The sequence below is a fragment of the Pan paniscus genome, chromosome 3, assembly GCF_029289425.2.
Source record: "Pan paniscus chromosome 3, NHGRI_mPanPan1-v2.0_pri, whole genome shotgun sequence".
Classification (NCBI taxonomy): domain Eukaryota; kingdom Metazoa; phylum Chordata; class Mammalia; order Primates; family Hominidae; genus Pan; species Pan paniscus.
Window position 1 is genome coordinate 51,625,582 of NC_073252.2, and position 20,184 is coordinate 51,645,765.

Consider the following 20,184-nt stretch of genomic DNA (forward strand, 5'->3'; position numbering starts at 1 on the left):
AACATGAGGACTAGAGCTTTGAGAATAACTAACATTTATGTATGTGGCCCTTCTTCCTGTCTCTGGGCCTCCCATCACCCTAAATCTTGTTTCTTATTTTCTTGAATTTTTAAAAATAGCTTGATATATTACTACAGAATACATATTTTTCATTTTTTTAACTTAGAAATATGAAGTTGACTTTACTCTTTTGCAATTTATTTTTTTTAACTCAGTATTAGACTGCTAAGATCCATCTATACTGTTGGACGTTGCTATAATTAATCTGTTTTTGGGTTCGCTAATATTCTGTCAAGTTAGTAGACCACAAGTTATCCATTATCTTGTGGTGGGCATTTGGTTTGTTTCAATATTTTCACTGTTACAAACAGTAGTGCTATGAACATTCTTGCACAAGTTCTTTGCTGTGTATGTGAAAGTTTCTTTTGGGTAGTAATCTAGGATTAGAATGGTTAGGGTATATGAATATTCATCTTCACGTGGCAATGCCAAATTCCTTCCCAAAGTGGTTGATCCAGTTTACGCTCCCACCAGCAAAGTAAAGAACATCCTGTGGATCCATTGTCTTCCTCACACTTGGTATAAAATGGTATATGGTTTTAATATGCTTTCCCTGACCACTAATGAAGGCAACTATCTCTTCATATGTTTATTGACCACCCGGGTTCCTCTTCTGTGGAATTCCTGTTCATGTCTCTTGCTTATTTTTCTACTTGATTATGTTTTTCTTCTTGATCTGCAGGAGTGTTATATTTCCTTTGTTATTTTTGGTTATATTTTTTGCAAATATCGTTTTCTCATTTATAGTTAGACCTTTTTGTTTCTAGTTGAAGATGTTCCGCCCTTCCTTAATATCATAAAAATATTCACTTATATTCTACAAAGATTTGTAAAATTTTACTTATGGTTTTTCAGTACTTGATCTGTCTGGAGTTAATATCTGCATAGGGTGTGAGGCAGTATACAAATTCCTTTTTTGTCATACATATAATCATTTTGTGCAGAACCATGTTTTAAAGAGTTTCTCCTATTTCCACTGCTCCGGCTTGCTATCACTGGTTGTTTTTTCTGTTTTTGTTTTTTTTTTCTTGAGACAGAGTCTCACTCTGTTGCCAAGACTGGAGTGCAGTGGTATGATCTTGGCTCACTGCAACCTCCACCTTTTGGGTTCAAGCTATTCTCATGCCTCAGCCTCCTGAGTACTGGGATTATAGTTGCACACCACCATGCTGGGTTAATTTTTGTATTTTCAGTAGAGACAGGGTTTCACCATGTTGGCCAGGCTGATCTCAAACTCCTGACCTCAAATGATCTACATGCCTCGTCCTCCCAAAGTGCTGGGATTACAGGCATGAGCCACCGCACCCAGCTAGCATCTCTGTTTTATATTACAGTTCCATGTGTGAGTCTGCTTTTAGATTGTCTAATATATTCCTCTGCTACACTATTTTAAATGCTGTATATTTCATACATGTTGGTATCTGGTAAGGTAAATCCCCTTGCCCTCCTACTATTCTTTTTCAGAATGTTCATTGTTTGTTTTTGTTTGTTTGTTTGTTTTTGAGAAAGGGGCTTGCTCTGTCATCCACCCTGGAGCAAGTGCAGAGTGTAGTGGTCCAATCAAGGCTCACTGCAGCCTCAACCTCCTGGGCTCAAGCAATCCTCCCACCTCAGCCCCCAAGTAGCTGGGACTACAGGCATGAGCTAACATGCCTGGATAATTTTTGTATTTTTGTAGAGACAGGGTCTTGCCATGTTGTCCAGGCTGGTGTTCTTTCTTACATATTTTAGAATCAGCTTACTAAGTTCCATAAAAAGTCCATTAGGCTTTTGATTGGAACTGAATTGAATTGAAAGATCGTTTGGTGAGGGAACTGATGCCTTTTCAATACTAAATGTTCCTACTCATGAATATGGCATGTCTTTTCATTTATTTAATATGTTTTAAACGTCTGTCAATTAAATGTTATAATTTTCCCTGTAAAAATACTGCCTGGTTTTTGCTAGATTTAGACCAGGGGACATGCTTTTTTCTTAATGCTATTATGGTAAGAGCTTTTTAGTTATATTTACTGGCTTTTTTCTTTTCTTGCTTATATATAGAAATGCTATTGCTGTCTGTTGATCTCATATCTGGCTCCTTGATAAATTCTCCTTTTTTTCTAATACTTTTTGTCAAGAGATTATTTTCTACATAGTCAGTCATAGCATCAATTTTCCCTAGAAGTTACATAACTTTTGTTACATTTACTCATATGTATGTAATATGTAATGTTATTATACACAGAATCATATTTCAAATAATTTTATTTTTGGCTGGTTCATAGAAATGCTATTACCGTTTTAAGATTAATTTTATCCTCCCCATATTACATATGGGAAAACCGAGGCCTAGAGAGTTTAAGTAACTTGCTAAGGGTCACAATGCTAGTAAGTGGTGAGCTTGGATTAAGATCCATTCATTTTAACTCCAGAACCCATGCTGTTCTTTTCCTGTTTACTCGCAGCGCATAGCAAACTGTGTATATAAGACCACTGCTAAGAAGTAAATTACACAAAATCCAACTTTTGCCTTTTTGTCTCCTCCAACATTGTATCACTCTCTTCCAGTTAATAACACTTAAACTAAGAACAGACTCATCTGTTCCTAAACCTTCATACTCTGCCCCATTTGTGACTAGGATTTCAGATGGCTTTTCCAATCTTTCTGGATGTTCACTGAAAACTTTCTAACTATGCATATCTGGAAAAGTTTTTCCATGACTCTTAGTACAAAATCCTGCTACAACCCTCAGAGAAAGTTAGTGTATAACCTACCTAAGTCTTTAAAATGTATGCTATGCTTTCAGCAGGCTAGAATAGTTCTTTTGGAGTTTTTCTGCTCTGGTGGGTAAATTCACATTCAATCAATTTCTGAAAATACATGTTCAGTTGCCAATGGGCTTGCATTTTGATATGCAGCTTATAATATGCAGTTAATGGGCAGGAACTGCTCCTGGAGCGCTATTTTGGACTGTGAAACAGTTTTCAAGCCCTGGTGATCGTCTGATTAAATCTGAATTCATACATTTTTATGAATTCACGAGTTTCATAAGATTCAAAAAACCATAACTTACAGTAAAAATCACCTGTCAATTAAAAACAAAAAACAAAATCAAAGCTGTTCTGAAACTAGAATAGACCCGTGAGAAGAATTAGGGTGGAATGCAGTTTCCCATAACTGAAGAAAGGACCATTTGAGGGGAAAATCTGTGTAAAAGCAATTGTTCCCAGGCTAATGCTTGATCTTACATGCTGCTATTCAGGACTACATTTTATAGTGAGATTCTTCAGCCCAGAAAAGGGTTACTTAAAAGTATACGGCATTAAAAAAATAAAAGTCTAGGTCATTAGTTGGAACTTTAAGATTAGTAAGGGAAAAATTCAATATGATTAGCATTCAGATAATCATTCTTCCTTTCAAGGCATTGTAAAAACTAGTCATTATTATGTTTACATAGAGAGCACATATCTGCTTACAACATACATAACTGTAAAATAAAATTAATCATCCTCATTATCCTTAGCTTCTGAGGTAGAATCAAAGGAAGAAGATGAGTTTAATTACCCAGGATCACTTATAAAGTTAGGGCCAGACCGGGAAACAAACTCTAGTCCTTGATCCTCTCCTTGGCCTCCTAATTACACTGCTTCTTGTGGGGCACAAGAAGGAGGGTGAGTCAGTGAACTGGCTGGGAAATCTGACAGAGAGGCACTGCTGCAGGGATTTTTCAGCATTCCATCTAGACTAGACCTGAGACAGAAACTGATGACAAGTGGGCTTTCTCTCAGGGGCTGTGAAACATCATTACCTATTAGTCATTGATCACATAAGCTCTAAAATGTTTTTTTCCTAAACTTCCCACTGGGAATATAATGAATGGAGCTTAAACAATGGGAACTTGGGCTTTTATGACACTAGGCCCCTCTTCTGTTGACAAACACCCATCCCTACACATACTCATTGTGTTTTCTCATTCACTTGTCTGCTCATGAGACACTGGAAGAAGCAGGATAAACAGCATAACTACTCCTAACAGTAGAAGGTAGGGAAGCTGAGAAAAATGTTCTTTACGTGACCATATACCTGCTGCCCCAAATATTCAGCCATGGCATTGCTGCCCAGTCTGCCCTATCAGAAGGTGCGGTGGAGAACAAATATAGCAAATGGAAGAACTTACCACGTAAGCAAGGTGTGACCTAGTGATTATGGCTGTGCTTTTACTGGCAACAGTAATGCTCAGAGAGGAGCCAGCAGCCAGTCGAGGCCCTCGGTCTTCTGACAGGGACACCTCTACTCTCACCTCCAGCATTGTCACTGTGAGGCCATCTGTGACTGAGATCTCCATGCTGTCTTCCCGGGTAGAGGAACCATCATGTATATACTGTAGAGCATTTTTCTCAACATCCTCATAGGTGAAAGTGTCACCTTCCAAGAATAAAACAAATTGCAAACAAGTTGCTTCTGGGAATAATGCTTTTCATTATATAGCACCTTTGTTTTCAGGACTTTAAGGTTCATATAGGATCATAACTCAGGGAGTTACAGGCTAATCCAACTACTCACCTACTGTAGGATTCCCTTTACACCACCGTTGAAAAAGGGTAATTAGTTTCTCCACTTTTCAAGGTGGGAGGATCATTGTTTTACAAGATAGCTAATTCCACTGAAGATAGCTCTCGGTTTGTTTTTAAGTTCTTAATCATATTGAGCTAAAATCTGCCTCTATAATATCTAGTCATTATTCCTAGTTCTAGAAAAATAAAGAACAAGCCTCTATTCTTTATGACAGCTCTTTTGGAATCTTATCTTGATACTGAAAATTTTTTGAAAAAGTTAAGAAAATAAATTATACTTGATGAACCTTTAAGAAGTTTTTGCTTTATTTGGAGTTTTTAAAATTAAAAATGAAAAAAATATACTTTAAGTTAGAAACCTAAACTGTGCAGTCTGGAGTACTAATTCATGAGAAATTTGATCAGCATTACGTAAAAAAAAATTTCAAGTTCACATACCTTTGTGGAAAATGTGAATAAATAAAATTTAAGATATTTTTTATACTGCAGGATTCATTTTAGTATATAAGTATTAAAGCTTCTCAAACTTGTCATGGAACCCTTTTTATGAGAAATGCCTCTTAGTGCCATGAGCCCTAATGATTTCACAGAACACAGTTGTGAAATTGCTCTTCTTGGATATTATATTCAACTCTATCTTTTGATAGATTATTAGTTCTAATAACTAGTGCTATGTATTGAGATTGAAGAATTTACTCATTCTGTCTATTCATCTTCTAAGCCTTCTGTCTCAACACTGTGTTAATGTATTTTACTGGTGCTAGTGGCATTATGCCTATGAAAACGTAATAAAACTAACTTTTTATCAACACCTTTAGATTTTATATGTTAACTGCACATATACAGAGTAAATGCAATGTTAAAGAAATTAGACAATGACTGTTATGTTCCTAAAGTAGTCCCCTGGGAATGTTTCAAATCTATTCTAATGACATTTCTTTAGTTCAGTAAATTTTTGAGTCTACCTTTGTGACTCCCAAATGCTTACTGGTTGTTCTTTAAAATTCCATCTACCATCAGTAGCAAAGATTAGCCCACCAGTGATATTCAGAAGGATGGATTACTGCATCTCTAAAAGGAATCATACAAAGGTTTTGAGAAAGTAGAGATTGTTGGAAGAACATATAGCATCCAGAGGTGGGTACTTTGAAAAGGACAATATTGACTTCAATGCATAAGGGCTGACTATTAAAAAATTAGATTCACTTGTGTTCTTTGTGTTTTTCTGTACCTTCTAAATAATAAACATATATTATTTTTTATAATCAAAGGAAGCACAATAAGAGTTATTTTGGAAAGCCGATCACATTACCACACTGTTATATCACATAGATAATACTTCAAAAATGTGTTCCTTTTTTTAATGGATGAAGATAGATGTAGTTAACACTATCAGAGTCACAGTGCTAAAAATATTGTGAAGATTCACATACCAAATTAAGACCGATTCATCTCCACGAACAGTGCTAGGAAAGTGGCAGCTGATCCCTCATATGGTGTCATTTTGAATGCATTTACTCCAAGTTTCAGAAATCACCCATTTCACCTATAGTTTAAGGAACTGGTTTCACAGGGTTCAAGGTGGGGCCGGGGGCAGGTGTGGGGCAGGGATGGAAGTGGGAACACGAAGAAGTCTCAAATATCAAAGCCAATGAAACTACACACAAAATAGCTCCTCATAGTCTGTATCACAAAGACGCTTTGCTCTCGTCTGAGACACATAACAACTGATTGTAGAGCAAAAAATCCTCCAAGCAGGTCAGTGACAGAGTGTGTAGGTGTGTAGCTACCTGTGGCCATCGGCCTTCGGAACTCAGCTGTATGCTTAAGAAGCACACCATGCTGTGGAGGTCTCCGAAGCTCAAAGAAGAGTTCTTTGGGCGCTGTCTCAGCATCTCTTACTACCACCTGAAGTCCTGCAGCAAGGAGAAGGAAGTGTGGTGAGAGAGAAAGCGTATGTTAAAGAGGATAGACTATATATTAAAACCGCAGGCCAGGCTAGGAGTCATGCTGTGGGTAATCTGATTGTTATCAGAAAGCACTGCTTCATTCCAATCAGGCACAAAAGAGTAAAAACAGATAATACAGTCAATTCCCACACTGCAAGTAGGTTCTTCCAAAAGTTCATGTAAGGTAGTTCTGAATTTAGAACACCTTTTTTCTTCCATACAAATGACAGCATGCACAGAGGAAGCCCACAGGTAGGTCAACCCTGACTAGCTGAGTTAGATTTTCTTCCAGAAAATCCTCCTATAAATTGTTTGGCATTTCATTGTTTTGTCCCTTCTTATTTTTCTAAAGCTACAAAGAGCCAAGTGAGCAATGATCACAAAGGTAAGGTGCAGGGTTAAAGTGACAGGCGTCCTTGTACACATGGCTTATTTGTAAGTTTGGTAAAAATTAATTTTAGGCCAAACCCCATATGTAGAAACTGGATAAGGATCTCTAGAACACACCTAACAAAAATCACAATACCTACTGTTTATTAGTAAAATGTTCTTGATAAAAGAATACATTTCTAAAGATTAAATTCACTAATTAGTACATATAATTATATACAAAATAACTGGGTCAACTCTAGTTCTTCACAACTTCTGAAGCTTCTTGTGACCTGATATTTCTCCTGCTACTCTTCACTTTCTAAATAGAAACAAGAGCTGCCATTGAAATCCTGCTCCCCTCTATGTTCTTCTCGTCGCTCTATTACTTTATATTTTAGTGATGGCATCAAAGCAAACTCCCGGAAAATCAGTTCCGTGTTGTGTTCCACCACTGAACACTGGCCTCTGAAGGCTTCATTTCCTTCTCTCTGTGCGGCTTCTGTTTGCATAGAAATGGGCAGGAGGAAGGATACAGGTGAGAATGCAGGCAACTTCTGGAAGAAGAGTTTGCTTTTTTGGCAACCATCAAGAGGTTTGAAGAGGGGCAGCAATATGATCCCATTTCCAAAGCCATGTTTCTATCAGGCTCCCAGTTCTTACCTACAGAAGTGCTGCCTCCTGGGCTGACCGCCAGCCGTGGAGCTGTGACCTGGAACACTGGCAGTTGCTGATCACTGGGAAGTAAGTGAATGGTGAGGACCATCTCCGGACTTGTGTGTTCTCCATCCGAAACTAAAAAGGATAAATGCACACACACACAGAGACACACACACACACAGAGACACGCACACACACACACGAATCAACTTGTAGTCTGGTCCTCTTCAGGCAGTTTCCACAAATATGTAGCTAGAAACTTTTTTACACTACTTTAACCTTTGAAGAGATGCTTACAGATGAAGAAAGTAAGCAAGCAAGATACTGTGAGCTATTCTTTTTTCTATGGATAAGAAAAAAGATAAAGAACCATAATAACAAAATCATTCTAAGAGGCTACTTTCACAACAAAGGTGATCTTGATAAATGTTAGTGGAAAGGAAGGTAACACAAAATCTGCACCCATAGATGCTACTGGTAAAGGCTTTTGATTATGGAAATATTTCTTGATTCAATTCATTCCCTTATTATTCCAAATAAATATTTTCTTTCATGAACTCTTTTAGAAGTGGCATGTCTATGTCTCATTAGAAAAGAATACTTTTGGCCGGGCACAGTGGCTCACACCTGTAATCCCAGCACTCTGGGAGGCCAAGGCAGGAGGATCACGAGGTCAGGAGATTGAGACCATCCTGGCTAACACGATGAAACCCCATCTCTACTAAAAAATACAAAAAATTAGCCAGGCATGGTGGCGGGCACCTGCAGTCCCAGCTACTCAGGAGGCTGAGGGAGGAGAATGGCGTGAACCTGGGAGGCGGAGCTTGCAGTGAGCCGAGATTGCACCACTGCACTCCAGCCTGGGCGATACAGCGAGACTTCGTCTCAAAAAAAAAAAAAGAATACTTTTTGAAAGGACAGACAATACCCATACCAATGTCTCTAATGTCATTAGTTTGGAAGTAAGCAGATCCATTTTTACTTGGTCATGATGCACAATGACATAAATAGTGAACAAAACAGTGACCTTAAGATTTTATTTCCCTGGATTTTTTGACATCCAAGTGAACACCCATCTCTGAGAAAAATACGAGAGCAGAATTGCCTCACCCTTGATGCTTATTTCCACTTTTCCATAACTTAACACCCTATCTTTTCCCCAAAAGCCAGTTTTGGAGGGACATTTGCATCATCAGCTCATCAATGTGTTTATCTGTAGTGGTCTTTAAGAAAACTGCACTGTTAATTATTTTAAATGTGTGATAAGCTTGTCTATGCGTTGGTTATGAGAAACTAGTTTCCTTCCTCACTTTCTTCTGGACTTACTAACAAGTCAGCAAGAATCTTGCTTAAGCAAACTCAAGCATTGCTCAGCGACGTGTAGTAATGATTCTATTCAAGTTTTAGATTTGTCTTTCCCTTGAGACAGATCTGAAAGATATGGTTAAATTTTATAAGGTACATTCCATGTCTTGGAGATGTTCAGAAACAGCCCTATTGAAGGTAAGACGACATTATCCATGTGAGAATGAAGGTTTTATGGCTCTGGTCATTCAGACAAGTGTCAAAATTATTGTCATTGCTTCTTTACATTCGATCTCCTCTCTGGATCTTCAAAAATAGGCACAGATGGTTCTTAATTATTGGGGATTTGGTGACAAGCATACAAACTTTTTCATAAGTTTTAGTGGATTCAGGATTCTCTGATGTCTCTGTAATCTAAGTTAAGAACTAGTTGCAAAATGCAATTTTATTTTACTTTATATTTTACATTAGTTTTATTTCTGAGTGGGAATGTCTTAGTCCATTTTCTGTTGCTTATAACAGAAAACCTAAAGCTGGGTAATTTATGAGAAGAGGAATTTATTTCTTTCACATATGAAGGCTGGGAAGTCCAAGGTTGAGGAGGTACATTTGGTGAGAGCCTCCTGGTGTTGGGGACTCTGTGAAGAGTCGTGAGGCAGTGTAGGCAGTCACGTGGCGAGGGGGCTGAGCTTGTGATTTTAAGTCTCTTGTTCTCTTTTTAGAAAGCCACCAGCTCCCCTCCCATGATTAACCATTAATCCACTAATCCATTAATGATTAAACGATTCATGAGGGCAGAGCCTTCAGGTTTCAATTACCTTGTAAAAGCCCCACCTCTCAATACTGCCACATTGAGGATTAAGTTTCAACATGAGTTTGGGAAGGGACATTCAAACCATACCAGGGAGGAAGTCCAGGAAGCTTTCAACATCCTTATTTTACAGGAGGAGGGAAAAGGTACAAAATTAAAGAGCTTTGGTCACATCATACAGCTGTTTAGTGTGAACAAGGCATATTCTTGACTCTGTAAGTAAGTGGAAAAAAGCTATTTTCTGGTGCATATTACATAACTAGCTATCACTTGGGTGCAGGGTTTTGCAAGCAATCATATAAACTTCCAATCAAAATGTCAGCAACTGCATATTTATCCCTCTCTTTAAGGAATGTCTCTAATTTCTTTGAGAAACAGTCAAATGCCTTTTTGGGCTAAATGCCCCCTGTGAGCACCACTTGCCTTAAGTGTGTTCCTTGCTCAGAACTGCTCTCCAGAGCTTCTGCATTTGTCTTAAAGTCAGTCAGGTCCCAGGAACATCAGCCTTCCTTCTCATCTTAGCTGATTCACCAAAATGGGTGGTTCTCCTTCATTCTACAAATTAATGTCAGCTCTTGGGCTTTTTCCTGCCTTATTCATTAACTGTCCAATTTAAAATTCTCTCTCACAAAACTCTCCAAAAGGACATGGCTTTCTACTAGATACCAAGGATTTTTCTTCTTTAAAATCAATAAAAAAGGAACATCTGGCAGAAGCAAGATAATTTAACGTCAGCCCAAGGTCTAGGCCCATGGACTGTATAATAGGTTCAAGATCATTTAACTTAAAGTCCTAGACAAGTTAATTGTTAACCCTTCACCTACTCAAGCTTTCAGGTAAGAGTTGAGGCTTGGAAACCAAAATGGCATACTACCATGACACTCACTTTTCATAACCAACACACATACATGTCAGACTAAACTAGCTATTCCATGCTCATGCTCTAAGTCAGAAACTTGTATTAAAATCCTGCTTCTACTGTCTACCTGCTGTGGAAATCTGAGCAGATCACCTACTTTTTTTTTGAGACAGGGTCTAACTCTGTCACCCAGCTAGAGTGCAATGGCACAATGATGTCTCACTGCAGCCTCAACCTCCCCAGTTCAAGCAATCCTCCCACCTCAGCCTTCTGAGTAGTTGAGACTACAAGGAATATTACTATGTGCGTGGGCTGGTCTTGAACTCCTGGGCTCAAGGAATCCTCCCTCCTCACACCTCCCAAAGTGCTGGGAGTACAGGTGTGAGCCACTGCACCTGGCCAGGTTATCTACTCTTAATGACTTGGTATCCTTAGGTTTAAAATGCTGAAAATAATATCCATCCTTAAAATATTGTTATAAGAATTAAATAGTACAATTTTTATTGTAAATTGTTTTATAAAATATAAAAATCTGCTATATATCATTACTGATTGTATGAATTATGTAGAGGCCTATGACTAGAAATGAGCTGATACTGGGTTCATATCAACAGTAACACAACACTGAAATTTACTATTGATTCAAGAGTGATTTTTAATCCTCATAGAAGAAAGGAAGAGCTGGGAGTTATAGAGAGGCAACTCTACTGCTAACATTTTTCCCTCCATGAAATGTAACAGTGTGCATGGATGGTTGATTCTAATGGAATAGTCAATCCCATCTAAACAGCAATTTAATGATGCTATTTATGGTCAATCATCCTCACTATAGACCTAAACAAGAAAGAAGCTTATCCTATGGTGGCCCAGCATAGATACCAGGTCTGACTCTGCTTTTGCTGATTGGCATCCTGCTTCTATTGCACTATGAGCTAAAACTAGGAATGCAGAGGTCTTCCACACCCAAGTTTCTCGACTCGCCTCTGGGTAGTAAGCCTTTTCCCTCCAGTAACAAGGGATTCCATGAATGGCTCTATTCAAGACTTTTATACAACTACTGTTTATTAGCTAAGTATAATATAGTAATGATTATGTAGCAATAATCATTCTTGGAGCTTCATATTTATTATTATTATTATTATTATTATCCCCATTTAAGAATGAGGCATTCAGGCACAGAGATGTAAGAAACTTTCCCAGGGCAAGCTGAACCCCAGGTCATCTGGATGCAGGGCTTAGGATCTTAGTTACTATTAACTCTTTAATGGATATTAGGACACGTTGAAATTGGGCTTAAACATTAATTTCTTTTTTTTTTCTTGACATAGGGTTTCACTATTGTCCAAGCTGCAGTGCAGTAGTGCAGTCATAGCTCACTCCAGCTTTGACCCCCTGGGCTCAAGGGATCCTCCTGAGTAGCTAGGACTCCAGGCATGTGCCACCATCATCCAGATAAGTTGTTTTTTTTTTTTATAGACAAGGTCTTGCATTGTTGTCCAGGCTGGTCTTGAACCCCTGGGCTTAAGTGATGCTCCCCCTTCAGCCTTCCAAAGTGCTGGACTACAGGCATAAGCCACCATGCCTGGCTCTTAAACATTAACTTTTAGCATCATTGGTAGATTTTTTTCCTATGACTATAAAGTTAAGCTATTACTATTTAACTAACCATTTGTTTATTTTAGAAGAAATTTGTTTTAGAAGAAAAATTATATAATTTTTAAGTAGTTCTTAGAAAATAGCTAAAAATAATGATGATGGGAACAAAAAGAAAGAACTAATAAGGAAAGAAAAAATTTCACTTTCTAGTAAAATTTAGATGAATCTTTACCTGTGAAGTGGAATTTCACTGATTCTGGGAGACCTAAAAGAGTAAGAGAGACAATCAGTATATTAAACACTTTGGGATCAGAGAGAGATAGGAAAGGTACAAAACAAAGGGCAGAGGTTAGAAAGCTAAAGAATGTTTTAATCTAAATTATTCTTTTTTAAGGAAAGATCACCAGGTCATTTGCTAATGTTATGTTGAATTTAATGGTGTCAACATTAATTTTAAATAGCAAAAAGGACCACATAGTGGAATAATTTTATATCACAGCAGTTAGCGTGATTTATAATACATTCATTCAGAACCCATTTTATCAGTACATAAAATCCTACAAATCGGTGAATGCGGGTGAGTCGTATATCACTGACAGGGCTCTCAGGTGGGTCAATTCCATTGTAGAACTGAGTGATGCCGAGACATTGATTTACACACTGTAACCATGTGAGAGATTTATCTTGCAGCATTTATCCCATAGATAATACAGCATAGGACTCTGCTCTCTCTGAACAGGCTCTAGGAACTCGGGCGAGTTTAGTGGATGACTTCAACCACGGCTGACATGTTTTCTTTCCCTCTAATCCCAGGATATCCTGTGTTTCTTATAAAGTAGGACTTGTAACATAGGGGTTACAGTCCCATAAACATTTTCATGGGCTATTAGTTATCCAGTTACTAAACACTGTGTACAGACACTAAAGAGGAAGCCTATACCCACCGTTAGAGATTTTTAATCTAATTGGGGAGTTAACTGTTTTCTGGGCGATTAAACTTATATTAAATAATGGCAAACATCATTTTAAATGTTTACCATAATCAAAAAAGTCTAAAATTACTTAAACCATGTTCAACTCACCATAAGAAATCACCACTTTTGTGTATGAATAAAGCTACTGTATAAAAAGAATACCCTATATCCATGGTGTTATGTAGTACACACACCTTAAAGATCATAAAGAAATAAGCACTAGTGGCTGGGAGCGGTGGCTCATGCCTGTAATCCCAGCACTTTGGGAGGCCAAGGCAGGTGGATCACGAGGTCAGGAGTTCAAGACCAGCCTGACCAATATGGTGAAACCCCGTCTCTACTAAAAATACAAAACTTAGCCAGGTGTGGTGGCACCCATCTGTAATCCCAGCTACTCGGGAGGCTGGGGCAGGAGAATTGCTTGAATCTGGGAGGCGGAAGTTGCAGTGAGCCAAGATCATGCCACTGCACTCCAGCCTGGGTGACAGAGTGAGACTCCATCTTAAAAAAAAAAAAGAAAAAGAAAAGAAAGAAATAGGCACTAATATTTTTGGAATAGTCAAAGGCATAAAAATATTTAAGGGTAGGAACATAAAACTCCTGCTTTCTGGTCAGCAACCTTGATGACTGGATCAAGGGAAGAGATAAGGTGGCAGGGATTAAGGGTATGCTGGGCTTTGTGGAAGGGCACACACTAGCTTTAATGAGAAACTTAGTTATTCTTCCATTCAGACTTTCCTTCCATTAAAAAGGTGTCTTCTACCAAATTCTGGTTTTATCCCAAAAGGTTGCCTGCATGCCCATGGCTACATGAAACCTTCCCTGAGGTACTGCAGGACCCTCACTGGCCTCCCCTTACCCTCGTGCCATCCACTCTGGCCTCCTCATCAAGTCCATTGACATCACTGCAGTCAAAGAGTTTCTTTTGAAAAGCCATTCCCTAGTTCCCTATACCTGAAAACTTCCACTGGGTTCCTCTTGATGTTGGGATAACAACCCAAATCCTTACAGGCTTCGAGGGTCTGTCAGGTATGACCTCTGTCTCTCCCACCAGATGCATCCCTGCTCTGCCTGACCCTTCACATTTCAGACACAAGGACACCACATTCTCTCCTTCCCCAGGCCTCTGTACCTGGAGCTAGTGCTCTTCCTTCAGGGACATTTTCCTGACCATCCAAATACATACACTTTTCCTCGTCAGCTTCTACCCATCCCTCCACTGCCAGTATCTTTACTGAGCTCTCAGTCTAGGTCAGTCTGATTATGTGTAATTCCACCGCTAATCTTTCTCCCTCTTCCTCAGAGCTCTTATCCCAGACTGCAATTAAATATTCATTCCTGGGGTTATTTATCAAATTATCTCTCTATACCTCCCTTAAACCACCAAGAGCAGAATCCATGCCTCTTTTTGCTTGCCACTGTATCTCCAAGGCCTCATTCAGTGATTGGCACATAGGAGGCACAAAATAAAGATTTACTGAAAGTATGCCTCAATGCATGAATAAATGGAAAAAAAAAAAGATGGAACTGAGTTCAAGTTACATATTGGCTGACAGGTCTCAAGCTATTTTGAATAGCTAGAAAGCAGGGGCACCAAAAGGTCCAGAGGACTGCAGGGAGAGTTAGGGCGAGCCTGTCATGTAGAGCCACAGAGAGCAGTTGGGTGCCTCAAAGCAGAGAGGAGAGCATTACCAGCGAACGAGAAGGCCATGAGCTCCTGGAGGTGGGGTGCTGCCAGGGGAGGGCGGTACATGACTTTGCCCTGGTTAATATCCTCTTGTGTGAAATACCGGATAGGAGAGTGAGGGTGGTCCCGGTGCTCGATGATACCTGGGAGGAAGAGATTTGGCCTCAGCATCAACAGTAATTCTCATCACTGACTGAATGACTAGAGCCATAGAGCCTGCTCTTCCTGTTGGTGGGAGTCTGACATTCTTCGGAAACTGACTGTTCTCAGGTTGCTCTTGGTATGCCACTCTCTGGTTATTTAAGGAAAGGGCAAATCTGAAACCCAAATGAGTATTGACTGAGATTCATGAAATACCAACCACAGTGTGATGGTTAGTACTGACTATCAACTTGATTGGATTGAAGGATGCAAAGTATTGATCCTGGGTGTGTCTGTGAGGGTGTTGCCAAAAGAGATAAATATTTGAGTCAGTGGGCTGGGAAAGGCAGACCCACCCTCAATCTGGGCGGACACCATCGAATCAGCTGCCAGCATGGCTAGAATATAAGGCAGGGAGGCTGGGCGTGGTGGCTCATGCCCATAATCCCAACACTTTGGGAGGCTGAGGTGGGTGGATCACCTGAGGTCAGGAGTTCAAGACCAGCCTAGCCAACACGGTGAAACCCTGTATCTACTAAAAACACAAAAATTAGCCGGGTATGGTGGCACACACCCGTAATCCCAGCTACCCGGGAGGCTGAGGCAGGAGAATCCCTTGAACCCAGGAGGTGGAGGTTGCAGTGAGCTGAGATTGCACCACTGCACTCCAGCCTGGTTGACAAGAGTGAAACTCCATCTCAAAAATAAATATATAAATTAAAAAACTAAAGCAGGTGTAAAAACATGAAAAGACTAGACTGGCTTAGCCTCCCAGCCTACATCTTTCTCCTGTGCTGGATGCTTCCTGCCCTTGAACATCGGACTCCAAGCTCTTCAGTTTTGGGAGTCAAACTGCCTGTCCTTGCTCCTCAGCTTGCAGATGGCCTATTGTGGGACCTTGTGATTGCGGGAGTTAATACTTAATAAACTCCCCCATATATATATATATATGTGTGTCCTATTAGTTCTGTCCCTCTAGAGAACCTTGACTAATACACATAGTAAGATGCATACTACTGCCCCTACCATAGCCTAGACCAGGTAATTTACCAAAAGTCACAGACTTGGTAATGTAATTATGAGATTCTCTCAGTTGAGTTTCAATTCAAAGGTCGTTGAGAAACTGGCACAGATTGTTCTGCTGGTAAGGCTATAAAAAGATTTTTCTCAATCTAACTTCTTTCCTTCAGAAACTCCTTAGACTCTGCAATAATCTTTGGCTACAGTAACATGGGTCTTGATTATTCTAAGAACTGAATTTGTAATTATCACTCTGCTTGTGATAAATGCTGTAGGGGCTGCAGATTTGCCTGTTGTTTCTAAATTTTTCAGGTATAGAACTAATGTTGTGATCATTTCTCATGTCCTATTCACTCCTTAAAAGGAGGGCACATGTGAGGCTTGATGTTGAACTAATTCACCTTCTGCAGGGCTGAGAGGGCAAAAACCATTCTCCAGAAGACAGCCCAGGCTGCTAGTTTGAAAGGGCTCCATCTCGACTCTGGCAATGTAGGGAGAACCGTTAGCTATGACTTAGCAGATTACAAAGGTGAGGGATGACTTTTAGACTTTTAATTTCTTTGGACTTTGTCAAAAGGATAATGGAATTTAATTTTTTGACTTTTCTCTCTCTTTGAGAATTTCATAATGTGACAGGATTACATTTGGGGCAGTGGTTAGTCTTGGGAGAACAGTCCCAGATGTGGGAGCAGAATTATCTTAATAGAACCTGATCTTCTTTCTGTGAGAAGCAGCCGCACCTCTATTGGACCTTGATGTCATTTGGATCTGTGTCCCCACCCAAATCTCATGTTCAATTTTAATCCTCAATGTTGGAGGCAGGGTCTGGTGGGAGGTGACTGGATCACAGGTGCAGTCTCTAATGGTTTAACACCATCCCCCTGGGTGCTGTCCTGGTGATAGTGAGTGAGTGAGTGAGTGAGATTTTAAACAAAATCTGGTCATTTAAAAGTGTGTGACATCTCCCTCACCCACTTTCCTCCTGCTCTGGCCATGTAAGATGTACCTGCTTCCCCTTCACCTTCCGCCATGATTGTAAGTTTCCTGAGGCCTCCCCATCCATGCTTCCTGTATAGCCTGTGAAACCATGAGCCAATTAAACCTCTTTTCTTTATAAATTACCCAGTTTCAGTTATTTCTTTATACCAATATGAAAATGGACTAACACAGGCATAGGCTTATTAGTTAAGTCCAAAGTCAAGAGATCTAAAGGCTGGTGACTGATGGCAGGGCCCCAAATCTCCTCTGACTATAGTTCTACATTCTCATGTTCCCAGATAGGAGGAGGAGTAATGTATCCAATCGGGGAAGGAACTGAATATGTGTGGCTCAGCCCTCTTTGGGCTCCCTGGCAGAACTCCTTATCCTGAACATATGCTCATTCTTGTCCTTTCTCCTGTCATAACCTTACTAGGGCAGGCTCTGATCCTACAGAGACAATGGCTATGTGTCCAGTTCTGCCAGTACATGGGAGGGGAGCTCAACCCAGTAGCATGTACATTCTCCATCCAGCATGCTATGCTATGTCAGTGCCAAAGACATCACATTCATTGCCTTCTGACCATAGTCTTTTTCTCTCTCAATTAGTTCTAAACTAGAAGACAGGAGCAAGAAATATGAATAATCATTATTCCTTGAAACCTCAACAAATATCTCTATGTATACAAGCAGACAAAACTCCAGAGATATTAAGACTGGTAAAAAACTAGAAGACAATAATATCACTCAAAAGATCATTTACTGCACATCTTACCTTGATTTGGATGCAGAGGTAGAGTGATATTGTAGACAATCTGTCCACTTGGCTTCTCAGAGTTTATAAAGGAGAGGGAATGAGGCTGAATAACAGTCAGGCCATCTTCTCTAGCCTAAACAAAGTTTAAGAAGGAAGAGGAACACATGGTATGAAAAACAAAAGCCAGAGGCAAAAACAGACCTTATTAAGAAAAAAAAAATTGCTCTGGGCTTTTAAATTAGTCACACTTAGTCAAATTTTCGAGAGTTCAAAAGAAGGATCTGGTCTCTTGCATTGCAGATTTTTCCCAAGCCTCCCCTCCTAGGTTTAGAGAGTCCTTTTCAGGTTTTCTTGTACTCTAGTCTCCTCTCCCCCAACTGCCCGCAGGGTTACACCAGTGCACGTGGTGGGGATTCTGATATTACTTTTTTCCTAGGTGGAACACGTTTGCAAACGAGGCATCCCAGCTGGCTATTCTACTATCTTGCTACTCACAGCTGGCTCATTGTGTCTCTCCTCTAACTTTTTGTTTTCTTTAAGAGACAGGGTCTGGCTCTGTCACAGGCTGGAGTGCAGTGGTCATAGCTCACTGCTGCTCCTCTGACTTAATAGGCTAAGTTGAATCTGGCTAGAAGTTCTAAGGACTCAGCTGAGATATTGAAGTCTCTGCCCCAAGAAGTTCTTCAGAGCATTGTCCCCCAGGTCCCCAGTTTTGCTAATGGAAACTGTGATGACTTCTGGTAACAAAGGGCTAAAAGTGAACCCACCCCAAACACCAAAAAAGGCTCACCATTTGCATTCAGAGGTTTAAGAGGTATTTGTTTATTAAAGCACATACAATAGCCAGTATTTCCCTTTTTCTCCATTCTACTGGTCAAAAGAACTAGATACTGCTTTTTCTCTTCCAGCTTTCAGGACCCAGTGAATGAATGAGGCAATGTTAATCAGAGGGCTGATGCGAATGTAGCTTTTACTATCCCTTCCCCTGTGTACATCCATAACTCACTAACAGTGGCAACACTTAAAAAACAAAAAGGAGAGCTTCAGACTCCCATTGCTAGGCATGGTGGTGGGTTGGGGACAGCAGCAAAAACAGTGTGGAGAGGAGAAAAGGGAAACTAGCCTGAGCTGGGGCCCCTCGCCTGGGTCAGGCATGCTGTTGTAAAACAGAACAAAAACATCCAGCTCATCATGGGCTCTTCCTAACTGACCCCTGAAGGTGGGTTAGAGTGTGACATGCTCTCCTGCTCTTTGAAGCCCTCATTCTTTCAGATGGAATCTCCTCATTTAGAAAGGGATTAAGCAGGGCTCAGTAATGCTCATAGAGGAGGGTGTGGTGTTCTTCCTTTAACCATGAAAAGATTGTAGGTTGCAGTTGCTTTGTAATTGTCCCCAAGGCGTATTTGTCCTGGGGAGAGGCAGAATTTGCAGGTTAGAACAATCCCCCTATAGTAAAGAGTCGTATTTCAGGCCCTTGCTCAGGTCTGGAATGTAATGAGCAAGGAAAATTAGAATTGCGAATAGCAGCTGGTCTCTCACCCTAATATAAAACAAGTAAGGACAACAAATTAAAACTATATGCCCTATATAAGGTGTTACTTTCCAATACATGTTTGTACACACCTATAAACATGTACACATGTGGGTACAACTAACAGACAAAAAAGTATAGGCTCTGTACCTTGTTTGGTACTGTTTGCTACCTTTTAATATCAAAACTATCATAATAACTGAACATTCTCAGAGTACCATGCGATATTCTGAAAATCTAGATGTCCTTAAAATAATAAAGTGATAAAAAGAGGGAATTATTGTGGACATGGCACTGTGGGAAGGGAAATATGTTCCAGCCAAGATAACAGTCTATTTTGAAATTTATTGATACTATTTTTCTCCTAATAGAAATAGATACTACATATAAAAAGGACTGATTCCATGAGGAAAGCAATATTGAGTTTGAGATATATCAAAGTATAATCAATTTTAATATTAGCTACTTAGAATGTTCAATATTTATCAATTAAACATAGTAAGAAATGAGAGATTAAACTTCATAGAAATCATTGCAAAAGACACTTTAAAAATAGTATATCTGTCAACAAAAGAAGATTACAGAATAATTCTTTTCATAATGGCCATGTTACCTCTGAATATATCCAGAGTCCAACTGTTTCTCCCACCCCACTGCCACCACTCTGCTGAGGGCCACAGTCTCTCCCCAGGATTACCCCAGTGGCCTCCCAATTGCTCTCTTGCCTCCCCTACACTCCCTTTCAGCACAACAGCCAGTGTGATCCTTTCACAAGGACATGAGGCCTCTGCTCAACACCCTGCAATGTCTTCCCATTTTAATCAGAAGAAAAGCTAAGTTCCTACAATGACCTATGAAATGCTGTGTGACCTGCCCCAGCCCACACACTTATCACATCTGTGAATTCACTCACTCTGCTCCAGCACACCC

At 39.8% G+C, this 20,184-nt stretch overlaps 1 protein-coding gene across 2 annotated transcripts in view; it reads right to left on the bottom strand.

Moving 5' to 3' along the window:
• The window catches only part of FRAS1 (Fraser extracellular matrix complex subunit 1), a 490,598-nt gene that overhangs the window by 107,302 nt on the left and 363,112 nt on the right, over positions 1-20,184 (bottom strand). For both annotated transcript variants that reach the window (XM_008957670.5, XM_003832280.6), the window contains exons 33-38: positions 17,742-17,856; positions 14,833-14,970; positions 12,399-12,431; positions 7,599-7,730; positions 6,408-6,533; positions 4,221-4,468 (exon numbers count right to left, since the gene is read on the bottom strand). In XM_008957670.5, coding sequence (XP_008955918.2) covers positions 4,221-4,468; positions 6,408-6,533; positions 7,599-7,730; positions 12,399-12,431; positions 14,833-14,970; positions 17,742-17,856 — 792 coding nt within the window. The remainder of the gene's footprint in view (positions 1-4,220; positions 4,469-6,407; positions 6,534-7,598; positions 7,731-12,398; positions 12,432-14,832; positions 14,971-17,741; positions 17,857-20,184) is intronic.